General features: G+C 44.8%; 1 protein-coding gene across 1 annotated transcript in view; it reads left to right on the top strand.

Moving 5' to 3' along the window:
• The first annotated feature begins 407 nt into the window (after window positions 1-407).
• The window catches only part of LOC149275854 (calcipressin-1-like), a 43,102-nt gene continuing 22,475 nt past the window's right edge, over window positions 408-21,034 (top strand). Inside the window, exon 1 of the mRNA XM_089504237.1 lies at window positions 408-515. Within this exon, the coding sequence (XP_089360363.1) occupies window positions 429-515 (87 nt within the window). The 5' untranslated portion in view covers window positions 408-428. The remainder of the gene's footprint in view (window positions 516-21,034) is intronic.

Genomic DNA, 21,034 nt, shown 5'->3' on the forward strand with positions numbered 1-21,034 from the left:
ATGTTCAGGCGCCGCCAGTAGGTGTCGCACCTGCTCCAACCATTGGTTTGCAGTCCTGCTGTCAGTGTCGCACTGACGTCACTGCCGTGTAGCCTGATATTCGGTTTCGGTGTGTATACCGGGTGTTGGGGCTCCGGTTTGAACAGCAGCTTTCGCCTGGTTAGTTGTAGAGCTGCTACTCTGAGTAGTAAATAAGGATGGCAGAGGCTGGGGCTATTGTTAGATAAACAGCTGTCCCGTTCGTTTAGCCGGTTTTAAGGATTAATAATTTGGGGTCGTTTGCCCCGGTACCGTGTACGCCTTTCGGGCCCTGTGTAGGCTCGCAAGCCATGGAGAAGACCCTGAGGGAGTGTGCCGGATGTCAGGGTGCCCAGCCCCCCGGACCCGAGCCGCAGACTGGTAATGACTGGGATTTTGTGGACATAGACATGGAGGACATCGACCTGCGAGCCCTGCCCACCGCCGGGATCTGCTGCAATCTGGACGCCGGGGTCTTCACGGACGGCCTGTGCAGGGTGAGCCTCCTGTTTGGGGCCTCTGTCGGGGGGGGGGTATAAGCAGCTTTCTGTGTGATATGGGGGTGCAGAGAGGGGGTATAAGCAGCTGCCTGTGTGGTATGGGGGTGCAGAGAGGGGGTATAAGCAGCTGCCTGTGTGGTATGGGGGTGCAGAGAGGGGGTATAAGCAGCTGCCTGTGTGGTATGGGGGTGCAGAGAGGGGGTATAAGCAGCTGCCTGTGTGGTATGGGGGTGCAGAGAGGGGGTATAAGCAGCTGCCTGTGTGGTATGGGGGTGCTAAGGGGGGTGCCCCAGGCTTTGTTTTATGGGGAAATGTCACTCCATTTTGTGTAATCTGGGATATAGGCCAGGGTGTGTAATGTGCAGTGCAGCTGGGGTAGCGGGGCTTATATTGGGGTGCACACAGAGGGACAGAGCACCCCAACACTTGCCCCTTGGGTGCAATTCACTGTGTACTGCGAGGGACTGGGGGTAACAGTGTTTACTCATTGGATGCCCCTGGGTAAGTCATGTAGAATGCCGTATTGTATGTAGATAGGGAAACCCACATGTTGTATTAATGGGGGGGGCAGCTTGATCCATATGGAGTGCTTGGTTGATGACACGATGCCCCCCTGTATGGGGTTGACAGACCAGACCCCACATTTGTTCTTCTTGTGTCAAAGAAGAAACATATTGCTAACCTTTCTCCACGTGTAAGCGTATGATAAGCTGTGAAGGCGGTGATGTGAAATATATGAAACACGACTTTTGTAATATTGGGGGCACTCCAGCCGGCTAATACAGGAGTGCTGCCCAGTCTACTTAATACAGGGATACCGGCCATACTGGCTTGTTGCCATGTAAAGGGGGCTATCACTTTACTAGTAGCTCGCACATATCAAGTGTTTAGTGTTTGCGTGTTGTACGGTGACGCTTCCAAGGATTGGATGAGGATATTACAGCACAGACTAGCCGTGTATGTACAGAAACAGGGTCTAAGCAGGTTGATAAGACCAAGCATGTCTAATGTATATTGGGGTATGTGATGTGTGGTCTGGTACACCAGGGGAGAGGTAGAGAGATCAGAACAGGGTTTAAATACATAAAGGGAAAAGTACAATAATAGGTTGTAAACTCCTGTACCAGTATGTCGTAGAATGGGTTAGTCCTATTGCTTCGTGTAAACATTAATGTTGACCCCCCCCCCTGCTGTATCAGCTGTATGGAGTCTGCTGACGCTCTATAAATAAAAGTAATCAATATTTCAAAGGATGGGTCGAAAAAAAACTAGAGATTCAGAGGCTTAGATGTAATGTAAGGGTATTTTACTTCGCTGAGCGGTAGATAAGTGGAACAGCCTCCTAGCAGAAGTGGTAGAGGCTAATACAGTGAGCGGATTTAAGCATGAATGGGGTAGGCATACGGTTTCCGTAGGCAGACCAGATGGGGCAGATTTTTAAATGCGCAGGAATAGTACAAGATCGCACATCTGTGTTTCCAGTACCGGTATAACCCAGGTACCGGTGCCGTTGTGTTTGCAGGTACGTGACGCCCTGTTGACCAGCGATATTTCTGAATGCGTTGTGCGAGGCAGCAGATATTGGGTTGCTGCGCTATACATCTCCGTAAGAATAGAGTCCGCTGCGGCACACGCAGGGTGTATGTCAGTGTGTTCAGCACACGCTACATGTGCCCTTTTCTGTATGAAGGGAGCGTACTCCCAGCAGTACTCGCCGTCTCATGTCACACATGCTGTTGAAAACATTGATGCATGTGGCCCTCGGCACAGTGCAGCCGGATTTGGGGGCCGGTTACAGAAGCTCAGATCTCCGCTCAGAACACAGAAACGTTGGTTCTTATCAGCTGTCAGATTCTTTCTGCCCTGTTTCCTGATGTCAGACTCTGACCGTAATCAGTTGTTGGTCTCGTCTTGGATACAGGAGTCATATGCCTGGTCCCATGCATGTTTACATTCTCTCATTGTAGTAACCTCCACCACCTCTGCTGAGAGCATGCTCCATGTATCTACCACCCTCTAAGTGTTCTGTATTACTTTGTGGAGGAGGCTGTCCGGGGACGGAGGAGCCCCCTTTAAAGTAAACCCACCGTTCTGCTTGCTGCCGTTTTCATAGCTCTATGAATTGTTAGCTGCGCTTTTCCCGCTGTACTCCCTCTAAGTGAATCTCAGGACAGGGTGCGAGGCGGCCGTGGAGAGGGCGTCAGCTGCCAGGTGCTGAGAGGTTACAGGTGAAAATGACATCATATAATTTTTGTATTTCCATTATAATAAGAAACGGGTTCCTGACGTTATGTTGTCTAAGTTTTGGTGCTTGTTCTCCGTTGGAAGCAGAGGATACTTGGGTTTGTGATCATAACTGAAAACGCAAGATTATTTGAATTACCGTATTTTTCGCTCCATAAGACGCAGTTTTTTTCCTCCCAAAGTAGGATGAAAAATCAGCCGCGTCTTATGGAGCGAAGATGCACGCACGCAGGGAGGGGGGGGGCAACGATATACCGTATTTATCGGCGTATAACACGCACTTTTTTAACTAAAATCCGGAGCTTAAACCCTACCTGCGTGTTATACGCCGATAAATCCGGGGTCGCAACTGAGGCAGGCGGCGGCGGCCGCCAGCAGAGGAGTCCTGGATTTCTGCCAGTCAGGGGGGCCCAAGGGGTGCCGAGCGGTTGCTGAAGACAACCGCTCGGCAACTCTCGGGCCCCCCTGCCTGACAGATATACAGGAATCCTTTGCTGGCGGCGGCCGCCACCGCCGCCTGCCTCAGCGCTTCAACTCCTGTGTTGGAAGCGTTTGTCTCGGGTGCCGGCGCTTTACGCTGGGCGCCGGCATATGACGTCAGACGCCGGCGCTCAGCAGTGAAGCGCCGGCACCCGAGACAAACGCCTCACGCTTCCAACACAGGAGTTTAAGGTAAGTGACCGGGGCGGGGGGGGGATCCTGAGAAGGGGGGGGTTAGGGAGTTAGAGGGGAGATCCTGAGAAGGGGGGGTTAGGGAGTTAGAGGGGAGATCCTGAGAAGGGGGGGTTAGGGAGGGAGGTCTTACTGTGTGTGTCTTACTGTGTGTGTGTGTCTCACTGTGTCTGTGTGTGTCTCACTGTGTCTGTGTGTGTCTTACTGTGTCTGTCTTACTGTGTGTGTCTTACTGTGTTCATAGCTTATTCAGTTATTGTAATAAATATTTTAGCCCATTTTTTAGCTCAAAATATTTTTTCCTTTTTTTTCTCCTCTAAAATCTAGGTGCGTCTTATCAGCAGGTGCGTCTTATAGAGCGAAAAATACGGTACCTGGTCCAATGAGCCCCAAGAGACATTTAATGTTTAATACCTCTGAGGTCCCTTCTTCATATGTATGTCAGGTTATAATAGCCATCTCCTTAATGTTATATCTTGCACATCGTGTAAAATCCAGTTGATCATTTAGCACAAAAATGATGATGATGATGATATGTAACAAGCAGTCAAACTTTGGTATTGGTATTTGGTCGGTTTTTGGTATTCTTCACCAGCTCCACCTCATGTTAGAGCTGCAGTTTGAGTGTCCTAATTGTATTGAGTGAATTGTATGTGATATGTGATTCCATGTGAATGACTCAATCAGAAACTAAAATCTGTTGCCTCTGAGCAGAGCCGGCCTTAGGTGTTCTGGCGCCCTGTGCGGACTACTCCTCTGGCGCCCCCCCATCCCAAAAAAAGAAAGGAATAAAAACTTGTAACAAAACCCCAATCACGATATACTACGCCAAACATTGATGGGGTCAAGGCCTACCACTTCATTGTCTGGCTTAGTAGTAGGGATGCACCGAAATGAATTCTGGACTGAAACCGAAAGTGCAGCATTTACCTGGCCAAAACCGAATATGACCCCCCCCCCACACACCATAAAAAAACACTTTTATTTAAACTAAGTAACATACCAAAATAGGACAAAACAATTAAATAATATTATATATATATATATATATATATATATATATATATATGTATGATTAACAGCAATCACATTCCTATCATGCCCAGGCATACCCAGATTCCAGGATTTACTCGCAGACTTGGCATGATAGGAGTATGATTGCCCTATCTACCCCTTCTCACTCCCTTCTCCCTATCTACCCTCTCCTAACTATCTACCCTTTCCCTCTTTGAAGTACACTTACCTTTCAGGAGTCCTGCGGTGGGGGTGCAAGGCCTCTGCCTTCCAGCTCTGTATGGAACAGTATAGAATGATGGGAGTTATAATTAGATCATGAAAAAGACATTGGAAATGGTACAGCATAACACCCATCACTCTCACACATTTACCAATCCCCACGCTTACACCAATCCCCACGCTTACACCAATCCCCACGCTTACACCAATTACACCAAAAAAACTTTTTCTTTAAAAAAAAAAAGCACCAAACTTTTAGGGTGCGGTCTATATACGGGGGCGGCCTATATCCGAGCCAATACGGTATATACCAATCCACACACACATACACCAATCCACACACACATACACCAATCCACACACACATACACCAATCCACACACACATACACCAATCCACACACACATACACCAATCCACACACACATACACCAATCCACACACACATACACTAATCCACTCTCACTGAATGCTTTCCTACCTTTCCTCTTTTCTCCTTACAGCTCCTTTTCCTCCTCTTCTTCAGTTCTTCTGTCTTCTTCCGGGTCAGAGGGCACGGACAGCGGTGGGCGCGGCTTCAGTGTTGTGCGCGGGGATCTGACAACAAACCCCGGCGCACAGCAGCTGTTGCCGCGCGGATCACAAGGGAGCGGTATCGGAGGTCGGAGATCCTTGAACCGGATTAAAATCACTCAAGGGAGCCGGAGGTCTGTTAAAGACCTCCGATACCGCTCCCTTGCGAGCCTGCTCCTCCAGCGCCGGACATTACTGTCCGTCTCTGGAGGGGTGCCGGGTGCCCCCCGATGAGCGGCACCCGGTGCGGACCGCCCCCCCCCAAGGTACGCTGCTGGCAGCAGCGGTACGCTACGGTGGAGTCGGACCCCGTGGCGGAGGCGGACCCCGGGGCGGCGCCCCCTGGCGGCGGTCGCACACAGCAAAGGCCGGCCCTGCCTCTGAGTTCAAATTCCAAATCTACTTTCAGAGCGTCTATGCACCATTTCATATATTTTAACATTTAAAACCAATATTTGTAACAAAAACAGACAGAAATCTAGAAAAAAACCAAGTTCCAGAAATCTTGTTTCAATACAGAAAGCATTATCAGCACTAATAGCCAGGCAGAGCTTCGGCATGTATTCTAACGTCAATATCTTAAATACCCAGAGCCTGTAGTGCCAGCACCCTGTAATGCGTTACATTGTGGTTCATTCACTGCCCATACGTGTATTTGTGTAATTTATAAGCCTGGTAGTGTACACACACACACAAATTACACACACACACACATAAATTACACACACAATGTGGAGAAATATACGATATATACCATACTCACATGGCCATTCATCCATCTATATTCGGTAACAAGCCTGCGTCTGATTCGCGATTGTTGTGTGTAGTTATTAAAACAAACACTAGAGGTCGCTGTGTGGGCGCTTTATTGTGTATAGAGATCTGTAAGAAGAATAGCTGGTTCCATAGAATTCAGTTTTTCATTCTGACTCCTATCAATTATTATAAATACAACAAAATCCAGAAGAGCTGATATTCAATAGTTGTATCAAAGCTTTTTCCCCCTTATAAGAACTTTATTTTATATATTCAGGATAGCCTTTCACCTACCCCATGCACGTTTAACTTCTACCACTTTTACTGAGAGGCTGCTCCGCTGTTTCTCCTAAAACACTCTGCGGAATTGTCCACCGGTTCTTAAATAACCGGTTGGTCTGAAGGACTAGCTAGCTAAAGGCATTGACCGGTTTCTGCTGGGTTCAGTCCTTTATCCAATCCGAGTTAATCGATAACCAATTTATCCTTCTAAGACTTGAATGGCTAAAATACATATTTGACACAAAAATACATTAAATCTGAGAATGTGGGGAAAAAGACATTTCCTGCATTAAATATTAATATAAGTGTAAGCTAATGGACAGGTTTATCGTGTGTGTGTTAATATGGGCTTAATTATTCCTTATGCTTGCAGAAAGCAGGTTTTAAAAGGTTTGATTCAGTCATTGGCTTTCATGTCCAATGAATTATCTGTGGATAAGAGAGGTGTCATGGAGCGGTGTTTACTGCCAGAACCGGTTTTAGTTGGGACGAGGGATTGAAATCCAGGCAGAGTATATTAGCAGGCAGTTCACCCCAAATGACGTAAATGCAGCCCCCGGCACGACCAAATCGCGTGAGTATGAGGGGCTGTCAGCGAGTGACCCAGCTGTCCAATGCCAAGGTCTGTGCTTATTCCTCTGGTGTTTATCTCGTTTTAAAACAATACCCTTGAAATGTAAAATTAAGTATTTTCATTGGTAATTTATACTTTTTGCCCCCTCGGTCCATTGGAATGTGGGAAATGTTTACTTTTTATTTATAGGGCGCCAGCAGATTCCTTTGGTGCTGTTCTCAATGGACAATATACAAATGATGTATACATGTCAAGACATACTGGGACAGACAGAGAGGAGTGCTCTGCTCTTGTGAGCCACAAAGGGTGGATACACAGAAGGGGCGGAGCCACTGAATGTTGCATGAACCTACGGTTGAGCTTCAGGCTCCTTGGTACAGGTGCTTCCTGACAGTGGTACAGCACGACTCTCATCATTATATAGTGATCCAGACACTGCGGGTGGCAAACCATAACTCCCATCATTGTATACCGAGCCAAACATTGACGGTGATACACAATCATTTTCTTTTGCATTTTGTTGCTTTTTCACTCTCACTAGCTCACTCACTCTTACTCTCTCATGCTCCTACTCATGCTTTCTCACTCACACTCTTTCAGCCTCTCTCTCTCAATGTCTCCCTACCTCCCCCGCCAACCTCTCCTGGTCAGTTCTCCTCTTGCCTCTTCTCCCCACTACTAGCTCAGTTGACAAGGCCTTTTGAGGAAGCCTTCCCTCCTCCCCTCCGCAACAAAAAAAAAAAATCTGACTTTGCATTGCCGGTATTTAGCCTATGGCCACTCCAAAGGGTTGATTACTGGCTGTGCTGGTAAAATAACCCTATATTTGTGTATACAACAGGATTTGTCGAATTTTCTAGACGGCCTTGTTGATGTATGAAAGATCTTGATATAGATTCTTTGCCAGTGAGTACCTGAGTTTTTAATACACACATTAGGTTTAATCTTATTTATGGTCAGTATCCATGTCAGAAATGTGACCGTTCAGTATCGTTACTTTTTGGTTTCCCAGAAATTGCTCTGTAAACAGCACCAGAGCTCGCCGTTCTTTCCCCAGTAAATACTTCCATAGATCTTAGTGGAAAGCGAGCGATATTGTAGCATGCAGTTCATTTAGCGTTCCGACGTGTGTGGAAACAGGATAATGTCTGATTCCGTGACTTCACAATTCCGCACTAATTCTATCCAATGTATCTAATCTTTCCCTAGTCTCGTCTCTAACGTTTATTGATGGAGATCGTTTTGAGTCAGTAGACAGAACTACGATCTAATATAACTCCTTTACAAACCTGATATCCCTTTTGGGAGATTACCGTGTATGTAGGTGTGAAACCAGATGCCTTACACATGTTTCAGATTCATAAATAAAATTGCTCCTTGGTCTGTGTATTATTATGGTCCTTAAATGTCAAGAGAAATGGTCACTTTGGGCTGTGTCTACTAAACTCTGAGTCTGCCAATGAGTTAGCGACTTCAGCTTCCCTATTCTCTCTATGTATTATGACGCTCCGACCCGGGACCTTCTCCTGGCCGAGTTGGCTCTGCGTAATGCAGGAGAGTTCTGTTTCTCCTTGGCTTTACATTGTGAAGGTCCAACCCCAGCGAGCTTCTGCTGCAGGAAGAGCTTAGCTGACCCTGTATAATGTATAGTTAAATGGGTTTTCTTTAACATCAAATTACACCGGGCCGGCCCAGCCCTACTTGCTGTTGATGGGCCCTTCATAATGAGAGAGTTAAAACCCCACATCTCCCAACAGCTACCCCTTTATTTGCAACAGTACCCCGATTTCCCGTATATCGTGTCTGGTGTCCGCTCGGGCTCATCCCGCTCCTCGGGGGCCGAAGTCTGGCTAAGAAGACGGGAAAACAGGAGCTAAGAGACGCCCTGCAAAACTATGTTTACTGCTTCAAGTAACAAAACCTACATAAACTCATAAACACCCCGCTGGCGACATAAATATCCCGCGGGTGGGAAAGAAGGTGGGGGTTTCCGCTTTAAGAATGAGTTATTCTTATTGTTAATATTTCTTGTGTGCATAACATCGTACGCCAATCACAAGAAGCCCAGCGGAGCCGGCGGCAGGAACACATGTTATTGCCCCAAACACGTTACATTGGGAGCGTGAGCCGCGTCGCTTGTCTCCTGTAGGCGATACAGCGGAGGTTGAGTTACACATCTCGGGGCGGAATGCAGATGTTGGTCCAGATCTTTTCGGATGGCTCTGGATTCCGGTGCAAACCGTCTCTGACCGGGCGGTTTTGGCGCTGACTGGGGACGGTACGCCCTGTAAGTAGACGGCAGATCCTGTTTCAGGTGTTCAGCTCTCCAAAACAGGAATTTGTTACGATTCCACCTCAAAAATGTGTTACTTTTTGTCTAAAAGCAAGCGATTAGAATAATTTATTTGGGGAAGGTTTTCCATCAGCGGGGTTGGTAACCCATTGCTTCCCCCATTGATTTCAGTGAAACAATTTTTATAACAGCGATTGGTTGCTAGAAGCAACCAATCAGTGGAGAGAATTGTACCACAGCGGGGAGGCTGCAGCTTCTCCCTAAGGTAACTTTTTTTTGGGAAGAAGTACTCTAATTTCAGGGACGTCATGCTGTCCCTTTTTAAGGGGAATACGAGGAGTACACACGGAGCTGCCGGCGTGTGCTAACGTTATGAACTGGGTCATGTGTATGAGGAGTCGGCAAACATACTTTTTTATAGAAGCCCTTTGTGCCAAGTAATTAAAAGTAACATTTCCATTACAAACTAACAAGGGCTGGGAGAAGTTTCCCTAACACACCCCGGGTGATGTGTTTATTATGTCCAGTGCCTCCCGTATCTGAACTCGGCTGATGATTAAAAGGTAAGAAATGTGGAATACGCCTTGCGTAGATTTACTGAACACCGGTGCGCCGACAAGTACTGTATATCACGGAGCTGCGCCATTGTGGTGGTAGATAAGTGGAACAGTCCCTCAGCAGAAGTGGTAGAGGTTAACACAGTAAGGGAATTGAAACACACATGGAATAGGCATATTGCAGGCTGCAGGGCAGCTCTGTGGGGACATGTCTATACCAAATGATCTTTATTTAAAAGTAAGACCCTTTTATTGGGCCAATATATAGAAAGATGTAGAGTCGCATAAGCTTTCTGAGGTCTCAAAGCTTATTCCTTAAAGTTTCACTCTCCCTGTATAATGTATAGTTAAATCGGTGAGATTCCTCACCCATTGAATTATACATTACACAGGGCCAGCTCAACCCTTACAGTGTTGGCTCTTCATAGTGTCAAGGAATGGTTGGCAAAACTCCTGCTGATTCTCCCCTTAGTAAATAACCCTAATTTACGCTAAAAATCAAATGGTACTCGATAATTTACGTCCTCCGGCACTACTCGTTCTACTTCTTAGGGCGTTTCACCAATAAACATGACTGCATCATTCACAAAACCCGCTTCCGAGTCCAGGGTGCAGTTATTCTGAAAGCCACAAGGGGGAGACTCCACTCATTTTAATGTGATATGTTTTGCTGGGCTGATAGAACTGTTACTTATCAGCAAGTGTTACATTAAATATATCTTATTAAGATGTAGTATTAAAAGGTCTGATTATCTTTTTGTCTGTTTTGTTTTGTTTTTGTTTTTTTTTTAAATTGAGCAGCATTTATGAATCCAATTTAATGAACTCTCCTCTTCTCTTGAAATATCCTCCACCAGTTTTAAATACATTAATAAATAATTAGAAAGGCACAGCAAGGAACCAATCGCATTGGAGGTCAGATGCAGGCTGGTGAATATTATAAAGTACCTTGTTTTCAAAAATAAAACTAAATTGTGTTAATGCAGTCCAGTGCTAGGATTTATCATTTAATGTTGAGTAATGGCACCAAACAGGTGGTTTCTCTAACAAAACGAAGCAAGAATTCAGTGAATACCCAGCATTCATGGAAAAACCCATCTAAGGCATAAATATTGGGGGTTCCGTCGCACTTTATGGCCATATATAGCTTCGCCCGCAATTTTCAACCCAAATGCTGTTCAGCGAGACTGCGGTTACAGGCATTATGGGAGCTGTAGTTTAAGGGACGCCGCAGCTATCATATGCATCATTGCCATGCTGTCCCCCTTGCCAATATATGGGGTGGTCCGCAGGATTTGTCTTTCGTTTGCCCCTTTGCCTGAACCCAGCTATTTTCCGATGTACCTGAATGAATTGCCTTCCACCGACAGAGAGCGCATGCTCAACGAGGGGGGACAGCAACCGAATGGAAGGGTTTAAAAAGCTTTCTTTTGTGGGGCTGTCAGGAACGTTAAATACTTAAGGCAGGGACGTCCAACATGCTGCCCGCGGGCCGCATTTGGCCCGCGGGCAGCATGTTGGACGTCCCTGCCTTAAGTATCGGCAGCCAGGGCAACCGATCTTACGCGAGCCGCACCTCAAGCCCTGCTACTTACTTGTGGGAGGGTCTTCTGGACTGCACAGAGGAAGCGGAGTTCATGTGACATCCTACTTCCTCTGTGCTTTGGCAGAGGGAGGCCGCGCCCCCTGCTGAAGTCTGTGAGCGGCATCGAGGAGCTGCAGTGCAGGTAAGGGGGTGGGGAGGGTGTTTGAATGAGTGTGTGTGATTGAGGGAATGAATCTGTGAATGAATGATTATTCATTTTCGGTTTTGGCTAAGTGAACCCTGAATGTTTTGGTCCAGAATTTTCATTTTAGTTCATCCCTAGAATAAATCTAGGGAATCCTGAATTTGTAGTCGCAAAACTTTCAAGGCCCAGAAATCAGTGAGAGGAAGAGTAAAGGTTTTGTGTCATTTTACTTTATTTTAATCTGCATATTTTATTAAAGGCCATATTTTTTGTCACAGTGAAAAATGAGTGCGGCCCGCGCACGTATACAATTCTGATGAAGTGGCCCACTGCAGAAAAAACTTGGACACCCCTGACTTAAGGGGACAGTCCCGGGGAAAACCCTCCAGCGCAGCCCACCCGAGGGGAGAGTAAGAATTGACAAAAACCTGTTTATCTCCTTTTCTCTGCAGACCCCGAGGCGTCTGATGCTGCCAGTCATGCGAAATGAGCGCAGTATACTCCAAACATATTTATCTGATGCTAGAAAAAAGTTTTAAAATAATCTCTAACAATCCGTGTGCCTTCGGTCTATTCATTAACATACCCTTCGCAGATGGTTACTAATTCATGTACGTTAACTGTTTTTCCAACTGTGGGCTGTAAGGAAGTTTGATTTTACAAAGAGGCGGTAGATATCTGGAACAGCTTCCCAACAGAATTGGTAGAAGCTAATGCAGCGGGGGGGATTTAAACATACAGGGGATAGGCATATGACTCCTGGATTTAAGACAAGTCCAAGGACTTTTAAAGGTCAAGGTCTGTGGGGAAAAATGGGCAGACTGCGTTGTCTTATCTGCTGTCAAATTCTATGTTGATAGGTTTCGCTCAAATATATATGGGGTCTGTTTGCAAAACAAGTGATTTTCAACGGTCAGGGTGGTAGATTAGTGGAGTGGCCGTCGAGCAGAAGTGGTAAAGGTCAATACAGCGAAGCAATTTAAACATGCATGGAATGAGTATAAGGCTGTCCTGGTTGGCCCTTTGCTCTGGCTGCTTCCATACAGGTATATAATCAATGCATATGCTGCCTTTTGGAGCCATAAGTCCGGTTTATTTGGTGTGACGATCTGCGGTCTCCGGGGTTGGGATCCGTCGCAGGGTACGTCGTGTTTTCTCCAGAAAGCCGTGAAGATATTCGGATCGCTTTATCTCGTGTTTGATTTGGCTGCCGCGGTGTTTGTGACAGTCGGCACCCCGGCTCTGGCATTTCATGGTTTAATTGCTCTTGTTTTGTTCTTCCTTCTGTAAGGGAGATTATCTCAGACCAAGGTTGGGCGCAGGGCACAGACTGTTTTTTAACCGTTTTTTTCCATCCCGGGGATTCATGTGACCTTTTTAGCTCGCTTGGACTCTGCCCCAGACACAGTAACGCTTTAAATACTTTTATAATTTCTTTCCATCGCAACAAACCAATAAAAGATAAAGAATTGAGGCTGAATGTCCTGTCGGTCATTTGGAGAAGGTCAGGGAAAGGAATGTGACAAATATTATTTTGATCTTGTCTGACTCCGCACAGTTACAAAGTTATTTACGCATCAGAATAATGTTTATGATATAATGAGCCTTAAGGGGGCACCGCCGCCATCATATGAACCTGGCATTCAGCTGAATCCCCGCGTATGCATTTGCCCCTCTCACCACCTCCTAGCGCTGGCCTGGAGAAAGTCTCTCCCATTGATTACAATGACAGCACTTTCGTAAGAGCTGGTTGGCTGCTTCTAGCAGTCGGCCATTAATATTGTTTGGCCCACAGAGGAGTCTCTGGCCGGAGACGCTCTCTGGGGCTAGAAGGCAAAACTACAACGCTCCTGCAAACGAGCGCTTTAGTGAATAAACACTTTTCCAATGGAAATAATATTCCCCTGGAGCATACACCCCAGTGCTGTATACACTAATACACCCTGGTCATATCGTTTTCTCTCCTTTCCTGGCTCAAACACCACACTGAGCTGATGCTTTATGGCAATGCTAATGAAGTCCGTTCTGCCTACATTCAACTTTCACTAGTGTCTGGTTGAGTGACTAAGACTGAGCCATTCTATTGTTCACCACAGGCAGTATGATGAGGAGTTGGGTTGTTCATTTAGTAGATTGCACCAAGATAACAGAGCGAGAACAAATCGCTAAAATGCAGCTGCCTGAAAGCAGCAAACATTAGAACCCGGCATATGATATAACCGCGTATACACTAATGAGGCGTGCAGGTAGGTAGCACGCCTATAAAGCAATCTGTTTTGCACAGTGATTCTTCGAGAATATTTGGACGTTAGAAGGGCCAGCTCGAGTTAACTTGGTCTCTTTAAAGCCACCTGCCGCCTAATAACGTAGTTGCGGCCGAGGGATGTGCGAGCGCACACCGCATTTTTCTGCCCCGGTATAGTGCTGGCCGCGCGCTGCACCGCCTGATCTGTCTCTGGAGTGGGGGGGCGGTCATTTGCCCGGTGGCCAGTCCAGGCCTGGAAGGTAATCAGCTTCTACCGTGAGTGGGCTCTGACTTCTCATAGAATCTCTCTGCTTTGGTATAAGAAAGGGAGACTTCAGTGTTGATATCAAAAAAATAAGCGTGACGGATTAATGTTTTTGAGTTTTCCTGATTAACGATTCACTTGCCAGAGAGGACTGGAATATGTAAGCATTGGGGGAAAGCCCGGGCCAGTAATACGTGGCCTGAAACCCATGGCAGATCATGCTTCCAGCACTCCGTAAAGGCGACCGAAAGGATCCAGTCAGGGTGCACCACAGCATAAGCGGCACACAGAATAAAACTGAAGCTAGCTATAGTGCATGTAGCAGCGTCTGATGATTGACAAACTGTTCTACTTTTAATTTTAGTCATTTCTTAAAGACGTGGGTGTTTTGTTTTTTTTTCTCCTGCCACAAACTCCTTAGCCGCGTGTGAATGATTTAGTCGGTCAGGGAAGGAGTTGTACACGTCCTACAATACTGCTGAATCAACTCATTAAGAAGAATTGATTCAGAAGAGGACAATCCTAAAGCCGGCTCATTCCTTAAGATTACCGCGGATCCGACATGCAGTAAAGAAAGTAGCCAAGTAATGCAGGCTGCCGCTGTGACTGTGAGTCAGCGTGCGGGCGAATGAATGGTCCAAACGAAACAATGTGCGCTTTAATCGCTGAATGAGCGCTTTGTTTAAAAATAGACACCGGGGTCTTTTAAAACCAAACCGTAAGGAAAATGTCTTCCGAAGCCAAGTAGTTATTTCGAAGGAGCCTTTTCAATTCTCAGCGTGGCTTCCCAGAGCGTATATGGCGAGATGCAAACGAGAAGTACGTAAGAGTATTCCTGCGTCTTGTTAAACATTTCAGATTAATCCGAAATGTTTAACTCTTGGAATAATCACCGGATGCTCATATTTAACAGGCAGAACAGTTGGGGTCACACATTTTGTCCATTAAAATAACTTCCTTGGATTAGATCTGAGCTTTTGACCCTCTAGTTTTATATTATGATCTATTTATCCTAATATTTCTCCTCCTCTGAATGATTAACATTTTAATAGTGATTAGTTTTTAATCACCTCGCTATAATTCTCACGTAAACAAATCTAATAATAAGTGTGCTTATTGTAGGTGGTGCTTCTATACAGTATCTATACTGGAATCCGGGTTACCTCCCGGAAAGTTACGAACCACAGCCGTGAGTTCATCGGCGTTTCGTCCCCAGTGATTATTTTAGTGCCGTCGGAGCTGCTTTTGAAAGGCGGTTAAAGGTTCCACTTACGCAAAGCAAGACTTGCAATTTTAGCACTGTAATCGCGTAAACGGTAGTAGATCTTTCATTTTTATTCTTTCAACCAAGAAAAACTGGTGCTTTTTGACAACAATAACCCTATAGCCTAAACTGTGACCGGGCTATGAAATACTAGGAAGTTTCAGCGTGTGAAATATGACATCATTATGTATAATTGTCTCTGGGGTTGTTGCTTATATAAAAGGCTCGGTGGGGCAGGGAGAGTCTGGATAACCCCCAGACCTTTTTAATATTCTCTTGTAATAACAGAACAGCATTCAGATTGAATACAGAATGGGTTTCAGGGGTTAAAGACTTGTCTTGTCGGCAGAGCCTGGTGGGCCGGTTGGCTGCAGCAGGTAATCTCCCTGCGTCCCCATTATTCTCGTCATAAGATGCCTTTGCACGGTGCAGACGGGGGGCCACACGATTCACTCCCTCTATTGGCGAAAATCCGACAGGTTAGTCACGATGTCACCGCGTGCCGCTGTCTGCTTCACAAGCATCGCCGTCACACTGAGATAAACACGTGAATGCATGTTACAATGGGCAAAAGCTCTCTCTAAAATGCATATGTTTAAATATGTGAACAGCATAGTGTGTGTGTATATGTGCGTACGCTACTGTATAAAAGCTTGGGGTCACTTTATCACTCCCATCACTCCTGTGTTCCAATGGCACGTTGTGTTCGCTGATCCAAGTTTAAGTTTAAAAAGCTAACTGATCGTCAAACCCTTTTGCAATTATGTTACAGCCAGAAATTTACTTGCGTTCCATGAAAAAAAGCAAAGTGACCCCAAACCTTTGAACGTTAGTGTGTGTATATATATATGTACACGTATATGTGTGTGTGTGTATATATACACGCACTTTAAAAGTATATTTCCAATTCTTTCTTTTGCTTGTACCGTATTTTAGGTTGGATAGTGAAAACGATTGATTAATAATCTGTCCCCACAGGAGGGGAAAGTGTTTTTGTTTAAAGGCTCTAAGAGGTGCAGTAATCAAGGAAATAACTCTGAGGAGATACTCGGTGGTATCGGCCACAGTTTCGGTTCTAAAAAAAAAAAGTTTGTCTTGTGATGGAATCCACAGCAGCTCATACCTTCCATATTACCCGTGTACAGTCTCTGTACGTTACGCCAAGCGAATGAAACTCTCTATAATAAGACGATAACCAAATATATCCATCCTGCCCTCTCATCATAAACATTCTACAATAATCTAACAATCAATTATACCTCATCCCTCGTTATGTATGAACCGCGTCACTGGGTGCCTGAACTATTGAATTTAAACATCACTTTATGTTCAAAAGACGGACCCACGTACCCTTGAAATAAGGAGCCATGTACCCTTGAAATGTACCGACCCGCCTCCTGAATTTAGGACGCCAACCCAGACTGCAGTGAATAAACCACTTTCATCGTTCATGGAGTTTTCTTTTAATTGCACGGCTGCTTGAGCAACCTAATAATACAGAGCGAAATCGTCTTAATTATTTGTAGTCACTCCTGGAAGGTATAAGAGTTCATCGCCAACCGGTTTCGGAATTATTCAGCTCTTTCCGTGAGGTCATCGTCACGGGACCCGGCTCACCGGAGGTGTGCTAACGGAAAGCCTGTCTCTCGTAGGACGTGCCCCGTTTGGATGAGCGCTACGCCTGGCACCACCTGCTTTATGTAATTGGAAAAGTAAATTGCTTACTTACTATCCTATTGTTTAAGCTCGATATCTGGAACTTTAATTACGTGATCGTACGCGGCCATGGACCGGGTACCTGGCTAGTTCCTCAGTGATGTTTTACCAGGAAAGCTATTGGGTACACATTTTTGGCATGAAATAGGAAATATTTCTGTATTTGGCCATTTTTAACACAAGCGGACCCGATTGAAGCCCAATGAGGCTCAGGTCACATGCCTGTACATTGGTCACAATTAGCTAAATGGTTGCCTGGTAGACTGTGTATTACACAGGGAAAATCTTTTTGGTGGCCTGAATGGGTCTATCTGCCTTCAGATTGTACGCTTCTAAAACTTGAACTCAGGTGACTTTATGTTTAACAATAAATATTAACGCATACATGCATGCATACATACATACATACTCCTTCACATATACAAAGGAGTACGAGCTCGCCCGCCGGCCCACTCGTCAAAACAAGGTATTCATTAATCTTATCTCTATTCAAGTGCGCTGAGAGAATGAAGCTCTAGAAAGGAAACATTTGCAAACGAAATACCCCACTTAGGGTTTCCTGGTATTCTGACCATGTCAGTCCAGCGCGATAGCAAATGGATCTGTCTTCATGGAAACACTGATTATACGGGGACTTGTTAAGGCGGAAGAATGATATATAAACCATCTGTTGCTCGATGGATGGAAAACGTGGAGGAATGTGAGAGCCCGCTTTGTGTAAGTAGGGAAAGTGACGTTTCTGATACCATTATGTCCACCACAAAGCACTTCATAGGCTGATCTCACTTATGAGGTCGCTGCAGGTCTATAAACCACAAGAGATGTTCAAAGTATTAAATATAACAGGAGAGCGTCAACCATGGCTTTAAATAATGTCATAATGGAGCGGTCACGTCAAATATTATTTCAGACATGTCTCTTTCTAGGAAACAGAAGCTCTTCTGCCTCCATGTTCTCAGCAGAGCGACTCGCACCATTCCCTGACCCTGCACAGCAGCACATTCATGCACATTGCGAATGCAAGATGAGATTCTGAATGAAATACAGTGAAAGTGACCGCTTGACGTCCTAAGGTTTATTTATTTCCTCCCCAAAGTTTCCTCTTTCCCAAATGACATAATTCAGTTGTAGAGAAGTCATTTCCTGCATCAAGATCGGGGTTTTATGTTAAAAAAAAATAAATCCATCAATTCCTCTTATAAAGCATGGAAATAGTTTTTAATCGCTCAATATTGTTCTTGATGTCACTTGAGAAAGGCGTAAGATTGTGCTTTTATAAGCCTGGCTTCTAACTTCTAAAGCTCTCCATACCATCAAGGAGACCAGGGACCATCTGGGTTCATGTATAAGTTTGAGTTAAGTTCCTCTATACATCACATATCATGAGTGTGAATGTAAACATTTAATTTACGACTCGGCTTAATTTCTTGTTAAATTGAACCTTGAGCATTCGACGTTCCTCTTTTTCCTCCCTTGACACCATCCGTTTGACTCTTATAAACCCTACGTTCCGCTTTAGTCATTGCACCCGCCACGTAGATTGTAACTGATCGGAGTCACAAGCTGAAGCCTTCGTCCTCCGATCACCTGTATGTTTGTGTTTAAAATTCTACTGAATAACTATGTTCTAGAAGGGGATGCTGCATTTATTGACACTTTAATTTCTTGGGCTAATTAAAATAATAGACCGGTATATCCCACTGAATGGCTGATTCGGTAAGGTATTTGGGGCATAAGACTTAAAAATGAATTGCACTTTTTGGGTTTGGTCAAATAGTTGAATGATAAGGAGGCAGAAGGTTGTAGTTTACGGCGTACATTCACAGGAAGGACTTGTTTCTAGTGGGGTACCTCCCAGATCTAATATAATGAATTTTAACTTTACTGAGAGGGTGGTAGATAAGTGAAACAGCCTCCCATCAGAAGTGGTAAAGGTTACTACACTAAGGGCATTTAAACACGCACAGGGACATATTGCTCCTGAATCTAAGACGAGATCGGGGACTAATTAAGTCTTGCATCAGGAGATCGGGCAGACTAGATGGGACCAAACGGGTCTGAGCTGTTGTCAAATTCTAGGTTCTTTTACATTTAAAAAATCCAGACTCTGCTGCAATCATCTCTCATTCAGTTATACTTTGTATGAATTAAAAATATTGAAAAGGGGCTGGGAAATCTAATCGATCTTAACAAGGTTCTGAGGAAGGCTGGGGCTCTGCAAGAACCTTCTCGGACCCTTGCGGCCAGTATAGACAGTATGCTCCTAAACGTTTGTATGAAATGATTCAGGATGAAAAGGGTTAAAGGTAAAGTTTTTTCCCTTCGTTCTCTCCCTTGCTCTTCTGAACGTCCATTAGATGTTTTTTTTCTAGATGCTCCTTTTTATTTCTTCAGTGGAAACTATTTTTTTTAAAGCTTTATGAGTTTATCATCTGCAGTCACTCACTAGCAATAAAAATGTTACTGTGGATTTGTTTATAAAAGTAATAAAATTAAGGTTGTTCGTTATTTTTTATTTTTTTTTATTTGCGTTATTTCCACATGATCGGTGTATCGCGTCTTCCAAATCTGCCGGGGTGGGTAAGGCTATTTTGAATGCGTACAGCGGAGATTTTTCCATTGCTTAGTGGATAGCCTCATCTAATCCCTGGGTATATCTGCGGGGTGTGCAGAGACTGTCCTGCGGTAACTGCCACCAGCTGTATGCTCTGCCCTGCGCTGAACATGTTTCCCCCCCATATTAACTAATTATATTCCTGTCCATTTACAGATCAGAGCCCATCAGCATGCATCCCATAATTCTTAGCTGTTGGGGGGGGGGGGGGACTGTTTTAAAGTGGTATTACTGGTCTGACACTCAGTCCATTGGGCCATTATTTCTCCCCTGCCGGGACCAGCCTGGTAAGAGCCTGTCTCGGTGAAAGACTGAGGCTGCCTAGCGTAAGGAGGTCCTACCGGCTGTTCATCGCTTTATATTGCAGGATATAATTTAGACAACAGAGGAGGGGGTCCTGCTCAAGAAAATAATCGAGGCAATTTAAAAGGAAGCTACTGCCAATTGTATTGCTGATCAAAAATAAGTTTTCAAAAATATTGTGCCATGTTTTTCTTTTCTTTTTTTCCCCTAAGCATTTCTAGTTTTTGTATAGAATGGCTCAGTCTCTATCGTTCAGCTGGATGGTCTGACTTATGAAAGTCTATAGTGGAATGGACTTCGTTAGCATTGCCATAAAGCGCCAGATCAGTGTGGTGGTTGAGCAGGGGAAGATCACATGACTGGCAACACTGTCGATCTGCAGGTAAAGGAAGCTTATTGGAACAAAACGAGATAAAACCAAGTTGTTTTTTTTTTTGTCACTGCAGATGGGGGGGGGGGGTAATACCGTATACAGCGCTGGGGAGGGGGGGTTATGCCCACGTAAGCTCCAGCCCGGGCGTTTCTGTACAACCTCTGGCGAGCTGGATGGGCTTATGTGCCAGATCATGCTAATGGAAGGGTCATGTTTCTCTTACAAAAGGTCTGCAGGGGGATGACGGGAGGACATCTCTTCTCTGGAAAAGTTCCCTTCCAGCCGTAGCCACTGACCTTGGTGTTCAGGTCACTCTCGGAGTTATGGTAGACATGTTCCCGTCTCTGAGATATCTCTTACATAAAGTATGCCTCCTTTTTATAGAGTTACGAGACACTTGTCCTGTCCCGATGGTCTTTCCACGACATCACTTTACTGGTTTCGTTTTTTGGCTGTCACTCCAAATTTCCAAGTAATTCTAAGGCTGGAAATCAAATTGTACATTTTTAAAATGTTGAAGTACATGATGATGTCGCTAATTATTTAACTGTATTATGATTCTTCTTTGCCACGCATTTTACATTTCAAATGCACTATAGATAAGGCTGTGAATAGTTTGTACTATTTAACAATTATAAAAGCATAACTTTGTACTTCATGTAATAACATAAAGCAAAGATAATGAAAATCTGATGATACCTTACTACTTACTGATACTGTTGCCCTTTTAATAATTGCTAATTATTATTTAGTACTATGCATTATTTAAGGACTTATTGATTTTAGTCCTTAAAATCAATGCAAATAGTACAAACATTTA

Source organism: Sceloporus occidentalis, unplaced genomic scaffold, assembly GCF_023333645.1.
Source record: "Sceloporus occidentalis isolate IW3139 unplaced genomic scaffold, rSceOcc1.0.p SCAF_262, whole genome shotgun sequence".
Classification (NCBI taxonomy): Eukaryota; Metazoa; Chordata; class Lepidosauria; order Squamata; family Phrynosomatidae; genus Sceloporus; species Sceloporus occidentalis.